The 13593-nt window shown below is 47.2% G+C and overlaps 5 protein-coding genes across 9 annotated transcripts; 2 read left to right on the forward strand and 3 right to left on the reverse strand.

The window, feature by feature from the left end:
- Positions 1-1031: 1031 nt before the first annotated feature.
- On the forward strand, positions 1032-2310 carry LOC9647899 (phosphatidylinositol/phosphatidylcholine transfer protein SFH1). Its single transcript, XM_024686575.1, has 3 exons — positions 1032-1539; positions 1599-1865; positions 1943-2310. The coding sequence occupies exons 1-3, from the start codon at positions 1339-1341 to the stop codon at positions 2264-2266; spliced, it is 792 nt and encodes a 263-aa protein (XP_024542343.1). The 5' UTR covers positions 1032-1338; the 3' UTR covers positions 2267-2310.
- LOC9647900 (IAA-amino acid hydrolase ILR1-like 1) lies at positions 1893-3930 on the reverse strand. 2 transcript variants are annotated; one of them, XM_002981568.2, is made up of 6 exons: positions 3611-3930; positions 3436-3561; positions 3065-3379; positions 2846-2974; positions 2385-2791; positions 1893-2329 (listed from the first exon to the last, which is right to left on the reverse strand). In XM_002981568.2, the coding sequence occupies exons 1-5, from the start codon at positions 3875-3877 to the stop codon at positions 2411-2413; spliced, it is 1218 nt and encodes a 405-aa protein (XP_002981614.1). In that variant the 5' UTR covers positions 3878-3930; the 3' UTR covers positions 1893-2329; positions 2385-2410. The 2 variants fall into 2 exon arrangements, with proteins under 2 accessions (XP_002981614.1, XP_024542329.1); XM_024686561.1 differs by having other exon boundaries at positions 2846-3379.
- Positions 3931-3946: 16 nt separating this feature from the next.
- LOC9648113 lies at positions 3947-8495 on the forward strand. The gene is made up of 12 exons (XM_024686552.1): positions 3947-4051; positions 4101-4174; positions 4248-4472; positions 4526-4555; positions 4624-6537; positions 6583-6686; positions 6737-6797; positions 6851-7507; positions 7573-7790; positions 7845-7968; positions 8023-8226; positions 8277-8495. Exons 3-12 carry the CDS (start codon positions 4317-4319, stop codon positions 8391-8393), a joined length of 3585 nt encoding a protein of 1194 aa, XP_024542320.1. The 5' UTR covers positions 3947-4051; positions 4101-4174; positions 4248-4316; the 3' UTR covers positions 8394-8495.
- LOC9647901 (cysteine-rich receptor-like protein kinase 2) lies at positions 8386-10854 on the reverse strand. 2 transcript variants are annotated; one of them, XM_024686558.1, is made up of 7 exons: positions 10042-10854; positions 9878-9982; positions 9681-9808; positions 9414-9624; positions 9116-9353; positions 8934-9063; positions 8386-8873 (listed from the first exon to the last, which is right to left on the reverse strand). In XM_024686558.1, exons 1-7 carry the CDS (start codon positions 10832-10834, stop codon positions 8556-8558), a joined length of 1923 nt encoding a protein of 640 aa, XP_024542326.1. In that variant the 5' UTR covers positions 10835-10854; the 3' UTR covers positions 8386-8555. The 2 variants fall into 2 exon arrangements, with proteins under 2 accessions (XP_024542326.1, XP_002981615.2); XM_002981569.2 differs by having other exon boundaries at positions 9869-9982.
- A 75-nt stretch (positions 10855-10929) lies between these two features.
- Positions 10930-12650, reverse strand: LOC9648115 (methyltransferase-like protein 2). Of its 3 annotated transcripts, none has more exons than XM_024686565.1 (10): positions 12414-12650; positions 12114-12297; positions 11933-12045; positions 11850-11883; positions 11721-11796; positions 11489-11666; positions 11349-11438; positions 11226-11301; positions 11015-11169; positions 10934-10965 (listed from the first exon to the last, which is right to left on the reverse strand). In XM_024686565.1, exons 1-10 carry the CDS (start codon positions 12645-12647, stop codon positions 10957-10959), a joined length of 1149 nt encoding a protein of 382 aa, XP_024542333.1. In that variant the 5' UTR covers positions 12648-12650; the 3' UTR covers positions 10934-10956. The 3 variants fall into 3 exon arrangements, with proteins under 3 accessions (XP_024542332.1, XP_024542333.1, XP_024542331.1); XM_024686563.1 differs by having other exon boundaries at positions 11015-11181; XM_024686564.1 differs by having other exon boundaries at positions 10930-11181.
- Between the last annotated feature and the right edge of the window lie 943 nt (positions 12651-13593).

Consider the following 13593-nt stretch of genomic DNA (forward strand, 5'->3'; position numbering starts at 1 on the left):
TCGAGAAAATCATTGTCTGGGGGTTAGCTTGGAATTTTACTGTCGCGACTCGCGAGCGATCGATTTGCTTGTGCGAATTGGGCGAGCAAGAAAGAGGGGAAAAAGGAAGATTGAATTGATGATGACACGACGAATGAACACGTCCCATTCGAGGGTAAAGGAAAACTTGCTGGAAAACTTTTTTGTTCTCTGCGCCCGCGCAGCAGTGCGCGCTGCTTCTTTGCTTGCTGGGGTCTTGTGATTGATTGATCCTGTGGCAGCAGCAGCATCGGCAAATCCCTTTCCTCTCCTCTCCCATTTCTCTGACGACCTGTTCTTTCTTTCTTTTCCTTTTTCCTCTGGAGGAGAGGAAGAAATGGGATGCATTTCTTCTCGGCCGGGGCAACTTGGCATACGGCTGTCAGATCCTCGCATGGACAATAAACAACAAGATGACAATCGCGCGAAAAGAAAAGGGGGTCGTTTTCGATCGGCCCTACATCCATGAATTGGAAGGAAGGAGCGAGGAGGAAGAGCCTTTCTAGGGTTCATGGACCGCGTCCCGCGCGCGCGCACGTCTCTTTTTTTGAATTTGAATTTAAAACTCCACCTAGGTCTCCTGTGCTCGAGGGAACGCGCTGTGACGCTGCCAGGTTTGCGGAAACTTTAGTTTTTCTCTCTTTGTTTGCATTGCGTCAACCATGTTCTCGCGCGAGTTTTTCAATGTTTCTCGATTGATTGACAGTCGGGAGCTTTAGATTCTTGGATGAGTGTGCATGGCAACAACCAAGTACGTTTCGATTCGAGGTGTTCTCTTCTTTTTCTCGTCCTCTCTTGTTTGATTGATTGATGCGCTTGATCTTTCTTCTAGCCTATATATCCTGTTTGTTCTTCTAGTAGGATGTGTGCCGCAAACTTTACAGACAAGGAAGAGGAACCGGGAATCTCTTATTTTGTAAGAGCTTGGTCTTCGCTCGCCAAAGGCAGGGATATACTTTGCGGAATATCATATGATACTTGGCTGCTAGGCCCAAGTTTGGAGTCATGTCTTCGTCTCGGAAAAGAGCTCCGATCGTATTTTGCGGTGAGCAGATCAAGTTGTTTTTGCTTTTTCGTGGCTTCGGGCGATCGGAAGTCACAGTGTCGTCGAGTAGCAGACAATGAGTCGGCCTCAAGAGGCTGTTAAACAGGCTTTTCGGTGGAGAGATTCTCCATCTCGCGACGAGGCAAGTTAAAGAGTCTTGCTTTGTCCGACCTTTCACTTTTTATGTGTGTGAAGTCCGTGAATTTGATCGCATCCTCTAGTTCTTCGTGACAAACAGCTCGGATCTTGCCAGAAAGAGTAAAAACGAGAAAGAAATGGTCGACGCACTGGACGAGTCCCAAAATGAGGCGTTGGAGAGGCTGCAAAAGCTCTTGGGCGATCGCCAGATTCAAGGGGACGTCGATACCCTGGTGAGATTTCTCAAGGCAAGATCGTTTGATGTGTGGAAGGCAAAGGCCATGTACGAGGCCATGCTCCAATGGCGCGCAGAAGTTCGAGCAGACGCTCTCAAACAGGTAAACTTTTACAAAAGCTTTCCCGAAGTTCTTACTCCTCCGAGTAACTTTGGAAAAAGGAGTTTGATTTCCAAGAGCGTGATGCAACGCAAGAGCTCTATCCGCGTTTCTATCACAAGGTGGACAAGTTGGGAAGGCCAATCTACATCGAAAGGCTGGGAAAGCTGCGCTTGGAAGAGCTCTTTAAAGTGACAAGTATGGAGAGAATGCTGCTGGATCACATCAAAGAGTGGGAGATTTTCGTGGATGTCAGGCTCCCTGCTGCGTCCCGTGACGCCGGCCGAGCGATCACTCAATCACTCGCGATTCTCGACCTCAAAGGAGTGGTAAAGTTCCTCTTTTTTTTTTTTTTTGCTCGTTTGCTGTAAAAGTTTCCATCTTTTTTCTTGCCTCGCTCCTCCAGGTGGTAAAGCACGTAAGCAAACAGGTCCGCCAGTTCGTGAGAGCCATCCTCCGGATCGACCAGGATTTTTACCCCGAGTTCCTGGGAAAGATGGTGATCGTCAACGCGCCGGTTTACTTCAAAGCGCTCTGGAGCATCGTCAAACCGTGGCTCGACAAGCAAACCCAGAAGAAGATCGAAGTTCACGGAACCAACTACGTGCCCAGGCTGCTGGAGCTCGTCGACGCGGAGAGCTTACCATCGTTTCTAGGCGGCTCCTGCGAGTGTGTCAGCTCTAGAGGATGCGAGAGCTCGGACGCTGGGCCTTGGCTTGGAAATGTCTGATATTTACTTCGTTCTAAATCACGGAGTTCTTGGTGCTCGTGACTTATCATGGTTATTCGCGCCCTGTTTAAAACCAAACGTGGTTCGTCCACGCAGAACATAGAAGAAAAGATAGTACCTTGAATTTGTCAGCTGTGTTGCTGTTTACGTCCGTCCGAGAGGAGGCTGGAGCTCGTTGATGTATGCTTCGGCTACGGCTGCTTGGAACGCTACTCCCCAGGGGAGCATGTCTTCGTCCATGCGGAAGAGACCGGAGTGGACGAAATGAGTAGTCCCTTTTGCCTCGCTGTGAATCCCCAGGCCAGTAAACATGCCTGGAATGCGTTCCAAGTAGAACGAGAAGTCTTCGGCAGCCATCACCGGCTTGATGTTGCGTACGCAGTGGCTTCCAAAGAGTGACGTTGCGACCCAGGATGCGTGGTCGTGCAATTTATCGTCGTTGATCGTCGCTGGATACATCGGGCGGTCTCCATCGAAGACTACGCGAGCGGTGCATTTGTGAACAGCTGCCTGGCTCTCGATGATCTAAAAAACGCAAGTTTCAGAGCTTGTTTGTATGTAGAAAAGCTTCTCACAAACCTGCTGGATTCTCTCTTTAAGCTTAGCCATGCCTTCTTTGGAGAAGGAGCGGAACGAGCCTTTAAGAGTCACAGAATCTGGAATGACATTGAAGGTATGCCCACCACTTATGCTAGTCACAGAAACAACCTTCGCAAATGTAAAGAAAAAAGAAAAAAGAAAAGAAAAGGAAAAAAAAAAACAAACAAACAACACTCGAATAAGCGTTGAGATGCTCACCTGATTACCAAGAGGATCCATTTCTCGAGAGACGAGCGGCTGCAAGCTGATCACCGCAAACGAGGCCGCAACGATGGGATCGGCAGTGTGATCTGGACAACCGGCATGACCACCTCGGCCCTTGATCTCGGCCTCGAAGGCGCGAGATCCGGCTAAGCACGGTCCTCTCCGGAGCGCGATGATTCCCGTCGGAGCTTCCGGTGCTACGTGCAAGCCAAAGATGGCCTCGGCGTCTCCAAGAGCTCCATCCTGGACCATAACTTGAGCGCCAGCTTTGCCTTCTTCAGCTGGCTGGAAGAGAAGAAGCACCGTTCCCTGCGCAAGCGAAACTTTCAAGCACAAAGGAAAAGACTCGATCGAGGAGAGCTTACTTTGAGAAGATGGCGCCTTTGCGAGAGAATCCTAGCAGCGCCAAGGAGCATGGCTAGGTGAGCATCGTGTCCACAAGCGTGCATTTTCCCATCCACTTGGCTCTTGTGCTCCCACTCCACCATCTCCTACTCAAAGAGCCAATGCTTAAAAAAATCTAGTTCTTCCTTTCAGTACCTGGATCGGAAGACCGTCCATGTCCGCCCTGAGCGCCACAATCGGCCGATCGCCGCTCCCAATGGTCGCCACCACTCCTGTCTTGGCCACTGGCCACCGGTAGGGAATCCCCATTCCATCCAGCTCCCTGCGAATGAGGGCGCTCGTCTGGTGCTCCTCAAATCCCAGCTCCGGGTTGCGGTGAATGCAGCGCCGGACCGATCTCACCCACTCCACCGTGCCTGGATCGTTGGCGGCCTCCAAGATCTCTGCAGCCCAAGCCTCCATAGCTCTAGCTAGATATTTACTCTAGAACTAAGAACCCTACATTTTTAGAGTGGAAATTAGGGTCTATGGAGGGAATGGAGTCGCGATCTGGCCCGCAGAAGCTCAAAGAGGGATCCGGCGTGATGCGCATTGCGGATTCTATGTGTTATCCACAGTACACTGCTAGTCTTAAGTGTAAGTGCTGTGATCGACGATTCGAGCTAAGTCATGACGATTCGTCCAGGCCTGGAGAGGAATTCCGATAAGAATCGATGCAAGGACGTGATCAAGGTCTATAAATCGTGCAAGAAGATAGAGGTAAGACATATTCTTTCTAGATTTCATCGATCTCCACTCGATCAACATTATAAACTTTGGGTGCTCTTGGCAGAGAGAACAACGCCTGGAGCGTAATAGACAAAAGGGATGGTTCGACTGATACGTTCCTTCTAGATTTCCCATGAAGCTAGAAGTTTCGCAAGGCTTGTGGGCATCCAACACCTTTGCGCACGATGTCCGAGTGGCGCTTGTTCTGGACAAGCCTGCGACAATCTGGACTGGAGCTGCCGATGGCAAGATTTTTTTGTGGAGCTTTGATTCACGCTCATCCTCAAAGGTCTGGAACTTCTCATCCAAATTTTCCTCTCATGACTTTTCGGCTCTTGGCAGGATGAGTGTGGGGAGCACTTTGTTCCAGAGGTGCGGATCTCCATCTCTTTCTTTTTTCGTTTTTGTTTTTGGTGCTTGAACTAAGGATATCTACGCAGGATGTGCTACCACTGGCGCTACTTTGCGGGCATACTGCTGCTATAGTTGGCTTGCAGGCATGCGACCGGAGCCAGAGCCAGAGTCAAGGTGGAGTTCTTAGCGTATGTAGCGAGCGGGGAATGTGCGTATGGGATAGCGATACTGGGAAGTGTTTAAGGAGGCGACGGTTGCCTCCATCGATTGCGCAGCCTACATCAGTTTCTCGTGTTCCTGGTGAGACGAAACACGTCTGCGTTGGTTACAATTCTAGCAGCTCCGGACAGGCAAAAGGTGGCGTCCTTGTTGTCGACACGAGCACGCTTAGAGTCACGCAGAACATCTACCATGGGCTCCTTGGACTGAGGGAAATCAACGACTTAGTGGTGGTAGCACGGCAGGACGAGTTTAAGGCTACTGTTGCGGATTTAGAAGGCAACTTTCAAGTATGGTCCAAGAACAAGTCTGGCCAGGAAGGTGTGGAGGGAGATCTTCATGTAGAAGCAGCTGAAGCAGTCTCACTGTCCAATGATGGAAAACTTTTGCTCTTGGTTTCTCCATTGGGATGGATGCTAAGATCGCTTGAAACCTTGTCGATAGTCTATCGGGAAGACGGTACGTGTTTGGTCGGTGGATACTTTCTGAGGGACGTCGAGAAACATCAATTTCTAGTTTGGGATGGACAGGGATCAGCCACCGTTTACTCCGTGGAGGGAAGCAATTCTGTCGCTCGCATTAGTGTCGTGCCAGGTCTCAAAGGAAGTGCAGGCTGCAAGATCACCTTCTGCTCTATCGGCGACATCATAGTTCGTATTGATTATAATCAGGAGGCCAGTGTAGCAGTGTGGACTTCCAGTTGGAAAGGTGCTGCTACAGGAAGAGCAAGCTATGGTAGCTCTGGTCGGCTTTGGAAAGGTTTGGAAACTGCTAACAGCATTACCATCACGTCTTCGCTACTTGTTCCCAGTTATGGGACTCTAGTTCCATCGATCTTCGTGTGTGGATACGCCAACGGGGACTTTGATCTTATAAAGCTGGAGCCTGGGAGGAAAGAAGTACACGCGAGTGAGAACGGCCCATCGATCCAGTGCCTTGCTGTTCATCAGTCCGAGTCGAGGCAAGTGTTACTTTCTGGAAGTATGGACGGCTCGGTGTGCTTATGGGATATAGAAGCAGGGAATAGGAGCTTGATAGCAGTTCTTCATCCACACGTTGCTCCTGTAAGGCAGTTTGTTTTACCTTCACCAGAGTCCTCGCCACCTTGGGATGAGTGCTTCGTCTCCGTGGCCGATGATTCGACCGTGGCATTGTCGTCACTTACGAGCTTGAGAACCGAGAGGATATTTCCGGGGCATGCTGGTGTGATACAACAAGTTGTGTGGGACGAGTTCAGAGCTTATCTTGCAGTCCTGTGCACTGCCGGCGATGGTCAGCTGGTTTTGTACATATGGGACATCCATTCCGGTGCTCGTGAGCGTATACTTCGTGGAGCAGCTGCTCAGTCGATGCTGAAGCACTTTGCAAGTCGGAAGAGGCGTACCACCGAGCTGCATGGGGACTTCACTTCGGCTTCTTCGCTGCTTCTACCTCTTGACGATGTACATAGTCCGATGGCTTCGCAAGAAATCACAAGCAGCCAGGTGCAAGGTAGTATGGATCCACACTGCAAGCAACATGCTATCAGAGCAGGATGCCCGTTTCCCGGTATAGCGGCCATCCACTTCGACATGACGTCGCTTTTAAGCACTGTTGACGAGAAGCTCTTGAAGCTGAGCCTTTCAGTTCTTCACTTTTGGGGAATTGATGAGGAGCTTGACAAATCTGTGGCAAACGAGCTGCAAGTATTCCAACCGAGGCACCATCGTGTTGCTGCAGGTATAGCTGGGAACAGAGGGAGCGTTACACTAATACTTCCAACGAAAGAAGCAGCTTCTAAGGTTGCCATTCCGTTCCTCATCGCCATACTAACTTTTTTTCCGCAGTTTTGGAGCCGCTCGTCGGTTTTGTTCTCATTGCGAGCTTTGACGATGGTGTCGCTCGCTCAGCGCTTGCTCACGTTTTCAGCTCCCGGCTCTATGATTTGCAGGTAATAACTCTCCTCTTGTGGTTGAGCTTATGATACGAGTGTTTGGCCAGTGCTCTAGCTGCTTTCTACACGGCTGGAGCTGTTGAGAAACTTGGTGATGCTTGTCTGGAGGTGAGAAGAGCAAAGTTGTCCATGTGATCTTCTAAACTGAGTTTCACGTGCAGATATTTTCATGTTTCTGGCAAGATCCTGCTGAGCATGTCCGACTGGCTGCCCGTCTCTTATTCCATTCTGCAGCATCCACAGCGGTGCCAGACATTTTACAGAATGATAACGGCTCCTCGTTCGATGATCTTCTCGAGTGGCTAGAATCGTCAGGAGGACAGGAAACATGGCTTGGCCTCACAGGTGGCTCGGACCAGGATGGTAGAGCTTGCAGAATCATCATGTGTGGAGCATTGGCAATCTGGCACAAGTCCTTGGTGCGGCATGACTTGTCGAGCTCCACCGCTCCCTTACTGCTCAAGCTAGTGCGAACAAGTGATAGGCACAGTGCTACAGCAGCGGAGGTTTTGTGTGCTGGGATGGCGAGCACTTGGCAGCCACTTATACAGTCAGAGGAAGTGTCCCAGCTCACCTCGGACGTGCTCTTTCTCATCCAATGCATTGGCGGTGACGGGGATCACGGTGGTCACTTTGCTACTACGGAACACCACCGAGCGCTCTTGTCAGCTCTTGCGCTCGCGGACATGCACGCTTTCTTGATTGCTCTGGAAAGAGTAGCATCGACGAAATCTTCTTCGAGCGTTTTACTGGGACTCACGTCGCTAGTTCAAGTTATACGTACGTCTCCGTCGACTGTCATTGCGTGTCTTGGACGGGTCAGTTTTTCTTTATCTTTATCTTTTTTTTTTTGCTATAGCTCGTGACTATTCTGTGCTAGCAGATTGTTTCGCTGGCTGTTCGTCTATTGGATCCTGCGGATTCGCTGCAAAGACGGCACAACTTTCCTATTATCATGGAAGTGATCAAGGAGATGTCTCAAGCTTTTCCTATGGTTGCTCTTTACCATCCGGTTGCTCAATCAGCAGCTGGCAAACTTGCAGTTGGTGATCCAGTGGGTGACATCCGGTCGCTTAGGATTCATGTATATGACCTTTACAGGTAATGTTTTTCTTTTGTAGCATGTTTTTTTATGTTTTTTCTTTCTTTTGTCAGTGCGAGTATTATGAAGGTTCTTGATGCCAGTGGACCTCCCGGACATCCAGCATTGTCTCCCAGTGCTAAAAGCTCCACTCGGACGCTAGGAATTACCGCTCTGAGCTTCTCGAATGATGGCGAGGTATTTTAGCTTGAGCTGGATAAAAAACTCTAATCGCTCGTTTGCATGCTCCAGGGTCTTGTAGCTTTCTCACATCAAGGATTGATACTTCGATGGTGGTCGGTTGGCGCTGCTTGGTGGGACAAACTGAGCCGCTCCACCGTGCCCGTCCAGTGCACAAAGCTAGTTCTCTTACCACCCTCGCCAGGATTCTCCCCAAAATCATCCAGCAGTAGCATTATCGGAAATTTGAGTGGATCGAAGAATCTCGAGGAAGTGGTAATCTTCGCGCCTTGTTGCTTTTGTCAATCTTATCTTGTGCTTTGCAGGAGGAAGAAAGCGAAAGCGAGGAGACGATTGATTTGTCCTTTCGCTTGCATTGGAAGTCGGACCGAATTGTAATTCTCAGCCGCGGCAACCACCAAGTCGGGGTGTTTCAGCTGTGACCATCTTTTACAGCCACAAATATCTTTTATTCACGTTAAAGTCTAGACTATCGAACCAGCAAATAAGGTACTCTTGCGTTTCTAAATAAAGGTCTCTCTAAACCTTTCGTGTCGTCGTAGAACATATCAACACTCGCCACAAGCTCCAAAATCAAAATGGAACTATCGTGGCCCCAAGGTGGAAATCTGGGGGGATTCATTGGAAGCTCCCGAGGAGATCCTGGTGGAGTCATTGGATCGCATGGCTGTGTAGGAGAGTGAAGATGATCGGCTCAAGTTCTCTGGAACGTGAGCGTTTGAGTACCCCGCCAGCACCGCGACGACGTGAGGCATAGACGGCCGCGCCTGAGGCAAGTCTTGAGTACACATGAGCGCCAGTGTCACCAGCTGCAGCGCCTGGCTGTTGGAAACTTCGTTCTCCAGTTTCGGGTCCACAAAGCCGCCAAATAGTCCTCCTGTGTCAGCGTGAAGCTGCCATGCCTGGAAAACAATTCCGCGAGCCTTACAAATCTAAATACAAACACTAATTTTTTCAAGTACCTCGTCCACCAGTGATCTGTCTCGGTTTCTTTTGCCACTCACGGTTTCCAGAATGACGATTCCATAGCTGTAAACATCGATCTTGTCGCTCAGCTGACCATTGAGTGCGTACTCTGGCGCCATGTAGCCACTGCAAGATCATCGAAAGCATGTTGTAAAACATCAAGTACTATGGAACTTACTATGTTCCTGCAGCTTTGGTGGTTAGAACCTCCAGCTGATGGGACGATTCGAACAGCCTTGCCAATCCAAAGTCGGCTATCTTGGCCTCGTAGAACTCATCCAGGAGAATGTTGCTCGGTTTGATGTCCCTGTGTACTATTCGTATTTGTGAGTCTTCGTGGAGATATGCTAAACCACGAGCAGTTCCCAAGAGAATGTTATGGCGAGTTTCCCAGGACAGGGGCTTCTCTACAGGGCCTGAGACACGGCCAGCCAGCTTCAATACAATCTGTAGAAGTATAAAGAGATCAAACTTACCGAACAAAGCGTTTTCCAAACTGTTGTTCTTGAGGAGCTCATAGACGAGAAGCCTTTCTGTGCCTTCCGTAGAACATCCAAGCAGCCTTACCAAGTTCCGATGCTGCACGTTGCTGATTGCCTTGACTTCGTTCAGAAACTGAAGCTCACCGTGCTTGGAGGTGACGGTGAGCTTTTTGATCGCCACTTCGGATCCATCTGGAAGATATCCCTGTTCAGGAAGAGATCCATGAGTTTTCACTGCTGCAAAAACAATAAAAACTTAACCTTGTAAACAGCACCAAAGCCACCTTCACCGAGCTTGTGGCTTTCGTCGAAGTTTGCAGTGGACGATTTCAGCATCCGATATGGGAACGTAACTGGCCCGCGATGCAAGGTACTTTGTAAGTCATTGGCTATCGCAGAAATGAAAATTCGTAAGTGCTTCCAAACAAGCTGGCTTTAAATGAATTTACCAAATTTACCATTTTTTCGCCACCTCCAATTCATACCAAGAGCTATACCAGCAACTAGCAGCACTGCGGCGATTACTCCCACGATTATGCCTACATTTCTTGCTTTGTTGCTACCTTCAGAAAGACAACAAGGTTTAAAAATATAACAAACAATAAGAATGAAGAACAATCACCTCCGCCAGAAGTGGAAACCGCGGTACTGCTGCTTGCGTTGACGGGAACTCCACCAAAAAACTTGAAACTCTCGTACTGCATATTGCATTCAGCCAGGTAGCAAGCTCCTCCATCTCTGCCATTGCAAGTATTGGACAATGAGCTTCTGGCTTTCTCCAAGCAGGTCGCGCAGTCAGAAGTGCTCAGATCACGAACACATTGTCCCAGAACGTACGCGCTGTTGTCGGGAGAAGTTCCAGCAACAGCTATCATGAAGCCACCAGCACTACCTGGAATACGGTCTCTCAGAAACGCAAAACCGGTGTCTGTGTTCGAACGGTACTGGCTGGAGTTACTGATGCCGGACGAGCAGTTCACCAGAGCCGAGTCGATTCCAGAGTAATTCGAAAAGAAGTAGTGATCTTCGTAGCGTAGAAAACACGTCTCTTCCTGCACCCGTCCCCCCTTTGTAGAATTTCTGACGCAGGATCCATTGAGAGAGTTGATGGCAGTCGAAGCGCAGGCATTGCAGTCGCTGGAGGAAATGTCTCCACGGCATTGTAGGAGGCCAAACACTGTGTCAACTGTAGAGCCATTCTTGTTGCTGTTTATGATCACCGTCTTGTAATCCGTGGTGTTTGCCAGAGAACCAAAAGCCTGGATGATATTCCTGCGATACTGCTGGCTAGTAAACGTGTAGAGATCTGAGCATCGTGTGGAATTCTTTGATGTCAGCAGCTGGCCGCTAGCAATTCTGTACGTTGGAATAAAGAGGAGGATGCACAGCTTCACAATAACCAAGAGCCTAGCCATTGCATTGCTCGAGCTCCGCTTCTCATTTCATTGCCGTGTCAAAAGACTTACTTGACCGCATGCTTCTACTGATGGGTCCACCGATGCTGAAGAAGTCCACAGAACATAGTTGGCTCATGTCATTATGCAATCTGGATTGTAGTGGCAAGAATCATGAACCAAGAATTCTAAAGATCATACTGTGTCGTTTCCAGATAGAGTCAAGTCTTCAGGAACTCGCTCGACAAAATAGCTTTTGCCTTGAAAACGAAGTGGTTCGTTTCCCCACGAGGTCCAGTTTGCGTTCATTTCCCTCGCGAACAGCTCCAAAGCTCTCACCGGTTTCGGTGCAAAATCTGCAAGAAGTACTGTTCTTTTTGTTAAGTTTCGAAAGGAGACAGGGGAAGGATACCGCCAAGCGGGGGCTTCCGCGAATGCTGGCCTGGTACAGTAATAGCGACGCGTCTGTGAGGAACATCGTTGTGGTCCTACATAAAATACAGAACTTTAAGCAAACGAAAAAACGCAATCTTGCCTGCATGAGAGTACTGGCCACCAGTAAACATTCGTATGGCTTATGATGGTTTAAATCCAGTTCGCTAACCATCGTTCCCGCGTCAGTTATCTGCAGCTTTCCAAAGTTAGAAACCAAAGTTCCAAAGAAAATGCCACGACCTTGAGCCAGTACCACACGCCGACTGGAATTAGTTTCCATGCAGGAAAAAGCTCCTTCTCTACAAACTGGTGAAGCTTTTCTCGGTTTGTTATCCATAAGCCTATCAGAGCACCGCTGCTGTGTACCAATTGTTGCAGGGGAAGAGACAAGAGATACTTATTTGGTAGAGTTGGATAACTAAAAAGGAAAAGAACGAAGTTAGTGAAAGCGAGAATGAAAACGGAAAGTTACATTGATCTTCGGTGGACGCTCTTGTTCTCCCAGGGAGGATCAATAATGATAAGATTATAACCTGTTGATGGTGAGTCTGACACGAGCCTACAAGTTTGTGAAAAAATACATCTAAACAGACTTTCTTGCCTGGAATTAGCCGGTGAATTTCAGAGAAGTCGGTCTGCAAAAACAGTATGTAATTAACAAAACATTTCAAATGCAGAACTTACCATGAGAAACCGACTGTTTTTCGGAAGAAGGAAGTCTGAGCCAGCGCTTGAAGCGACTTCCTCCGCGGAGGAGCTAGCTTCCACTAGATTGTTAAAGAGCGGGACACATTTTCCTGGACTCGAAAGTTTGGGAAGTTGTTAGAAGGAAGCAAGCAAAACATTAGTTCGAACATGCTCCCACCTTGTGAGGAAAGCGTGATATCGTAGAGTGGAGCTTGAAATGTCTGAGACAAAGCTATAAAATCACTGTTGTCCTCCACTTTTGCATTGCTTGTTTTGAGTTTTACCATCTCTTTCAGCTTTGCTTGCGCGGGTTCATTGGACATAAATGCCTTGTGAGACTCTAGCAGAATCTCTCTTGCCTCCTGATGAAAAACACAGACAATCGATCAAATCCACCAAGAACAAACACCACGGGAAGAAATTACGAGAAACGAACAGAAAAAGAGTATCGAAGGAGTGAGAAAAAGAAAACTAGCACCTGGTGGCGCTGCTGAGCTAGAACCTCCTTCGGATTAAGAACAGCTTTCTTCTTCTTCCTCTTTCTCTTCTCGCCAATGCACTGCTCACGCTCGTGATTTCTCACATTCCGTGCGTAATACGTGCTGGATTCGAGGGCAAAATCGACATACCCAGAGCTGAGGAGGGCTGGCGGATCGATGAAGACGGCATCCACTGGCGCGCCTGGAATGCGAAAAACTCCCTCGTCATCCATAAGCCCTAAATGTAGCTTATTGTTTTAATTTTAAAATAAAATTGACAATGTAAATCAAATCTCTTACTTAAGAAGGTTTTTAGTTTTCTTAAGCAAACCTGTAAAGAGAGTGAGTGAATATACTTAAAATATGCTTGGATATTCTAGAATTTTCTATTATTTAATGGTTGTTATTCATTTAGATTAATTTTGTATTTATAATTTATAAACTTTTCTAAACACTTTCCAGTATATTCTAGTTTATTCTACCATCTAATGGTTGATATTCAATATAATTAATCTTGTGTTTATAAATTATAAACATGTTTATAACTATAAATTTCCATTGCATTAATAAATAGAAATAATACTATTATTAAGTAAGCCCAAGTGTTGTTTCATGTAATGCATAGCAAATTATTAATTTTTTTTAAAACATTATCAATAATTTATATAAAATATTTGAGAAATACATTAAGTTCAAGATATCAGAATAAGTATGTAATTGGGGTTTAGACCCTTTCTTATTTATAAAAATGGATGGACCAAATTGGGTGTCTATTATGGGATTAAATACATAAAGCACTTGGATCAAATGTGAAAATTAAATAACATAGATGCCATTCATAGGGCTAATATGTTCTTTAATAGACAAAAGTGCAAGCCTGACAAGAGAGATTTGATGCCAGTAAATTTATGAAAGTTGTGAGTGAGACTTCTCTAAGTAGTTAAAGGTGTGGTTAAATAACTAAAGTATAATGGAAAATTTAACTGCTTACATAAAGGCTAGTATGACTAAAGAAGGTTAAACCCACATGATAAGTGATAATATAATTACTGAGGAGCCCAAAGCTGAAGTAAACATGGATGGACAAATAGGGTGACTTGATTAAATGTTCAAAAGTCGGCTATAACTCCCTTGGGAAATTAAATAGACATAAATGGACAAATATAGTAATTTATTGAA

This window comes from Selaginella moellendorffii, unplaced genomic scaffold, assembly GCF_000143415.4.
Source record: "Selaginella moellendorffii unplaced genomic scaffold, v1.0 SELMOscaffold_49, whole genome shotgun sequence".
NCBI lineage: Eukaryota > Viridiplantae > Streptophyta > Lycopodiopsida > Selaginellales > Selaginellaceae > Selaginella > Selaginella moellendorffii.

Excerpts from the sequence above, each read along its gene's own strand:
- LOC9648115 (XM_024686563.1), bottom strand. The coding sequence starts at position 12,647 with ATGGATGACGAGGGAGTTTTTCGCATTCCAGGCGCGCCAGTGGATGCC. Across the intron at positions 11,797-11,849 it reads AATTCACCGGCTAATTCCAG|ACTCACCATCAACAGGTTAT; the intron begins GCAAGAAAGTCT and ends GGCTCGTGTCAG. Across the intron at positions 11,439-11,488 it reads GCGTGTGGTACTGGCTCAAG|ATAACTGACGCGGGAACGAT; the intron begins GTCGTGGCATTT and ends GGAAAGCTGCAG.
- LOC9647901 (XM_002981569.2), bottom strand. The coding sequence starts at position 10,834 with ATGGCTAGGCTCTTGGTTATTGTGAAGCTGTGCATCCTCCTCTTTATT. Across the intron at positions 9,809-9,868 it reads GCGAAAAAATGGTAAATTTG|CCAATGACTTACAAAGTACC; the intron begins GTAAATTCATTT and ends TTTCTGCGATAG. Across the intron at positions 9,354-9,413 it reads TTTGGAAAACGCTTTGTTCG|GCCCTGTAGAGAAGCCCCTG; the intron begins GTAAGTTTGATC and ends GCCGTGTCTCAG.
- LOC9647900 (XM_024686561.1), bottom strand. The coding sequence starts at position 3,877 with ATGGAGGCTTGGGCTGCAGAGATCTTGGAGGCCGCCAACGATCCAGGC. Across the intron at positions 3,380-3,435 it reads AAAGGCGCCATCTTCTCAAA|GGAACGGTGCTTCTTCTCTT; the intron begins GTAAGCTCTCCT and ends TCGCTTGCGCAG. Across the intron at positions 2,792-2,845 it reads TTAAAGAGAGAATCCAGCAG|ATCATCGAGAGCCAGGCAGC; the intron begins GTTTGTGAGAAG and ends TGCGTTTTTTAG.
- LOC9647899 (XM_024686575.1), top strand. The coding sequence starts at position 1,339 with ATGGTCGACGCACTGGACGAGTCCCAAAATGAGGCGTTGGAGAGGCTG. Across the intron at positions 1,540-1,598 it reads GAGCAGACGCTCTCAAACAG|GAGTTTGATTTCCAAGAGCG; the intron begins GTAAACTTTTAC and ends CTTTGGAAAAAG. Across the intron at positions 1,866-1,942 it reads TTCTCGACCTCAAAGGAGTG|GTGGTAAAGCACGTAAGCAA; the intron begins GTAAAGTTCCTC and ends TCGCTCCTCCAG.
- LOC9648113 (XM_024686552.1), top strand. The coding sequence starts at position 4,317 with ATGAAGCTAGAAGTTTCGCAAGGCTTGTGGGCATCCAACACCTTTGCG. Across the intron at positions 7,508-7,572 it reads TCATTGCGTGTCTTGGACGG|ATTGTTTCGCTGGCTGTTCG; the intron begins GTCAGTTTTTCT and ends CTGTGCTAGCAG. Across the intron at positions 7,969-8,022 it reads GCTTCTCGAATGATGGCGAG|GGTCTTGTAGCTTTCTCACA; the intron begins GTATTTTAGCTT and ends TGCATGCTCCAG.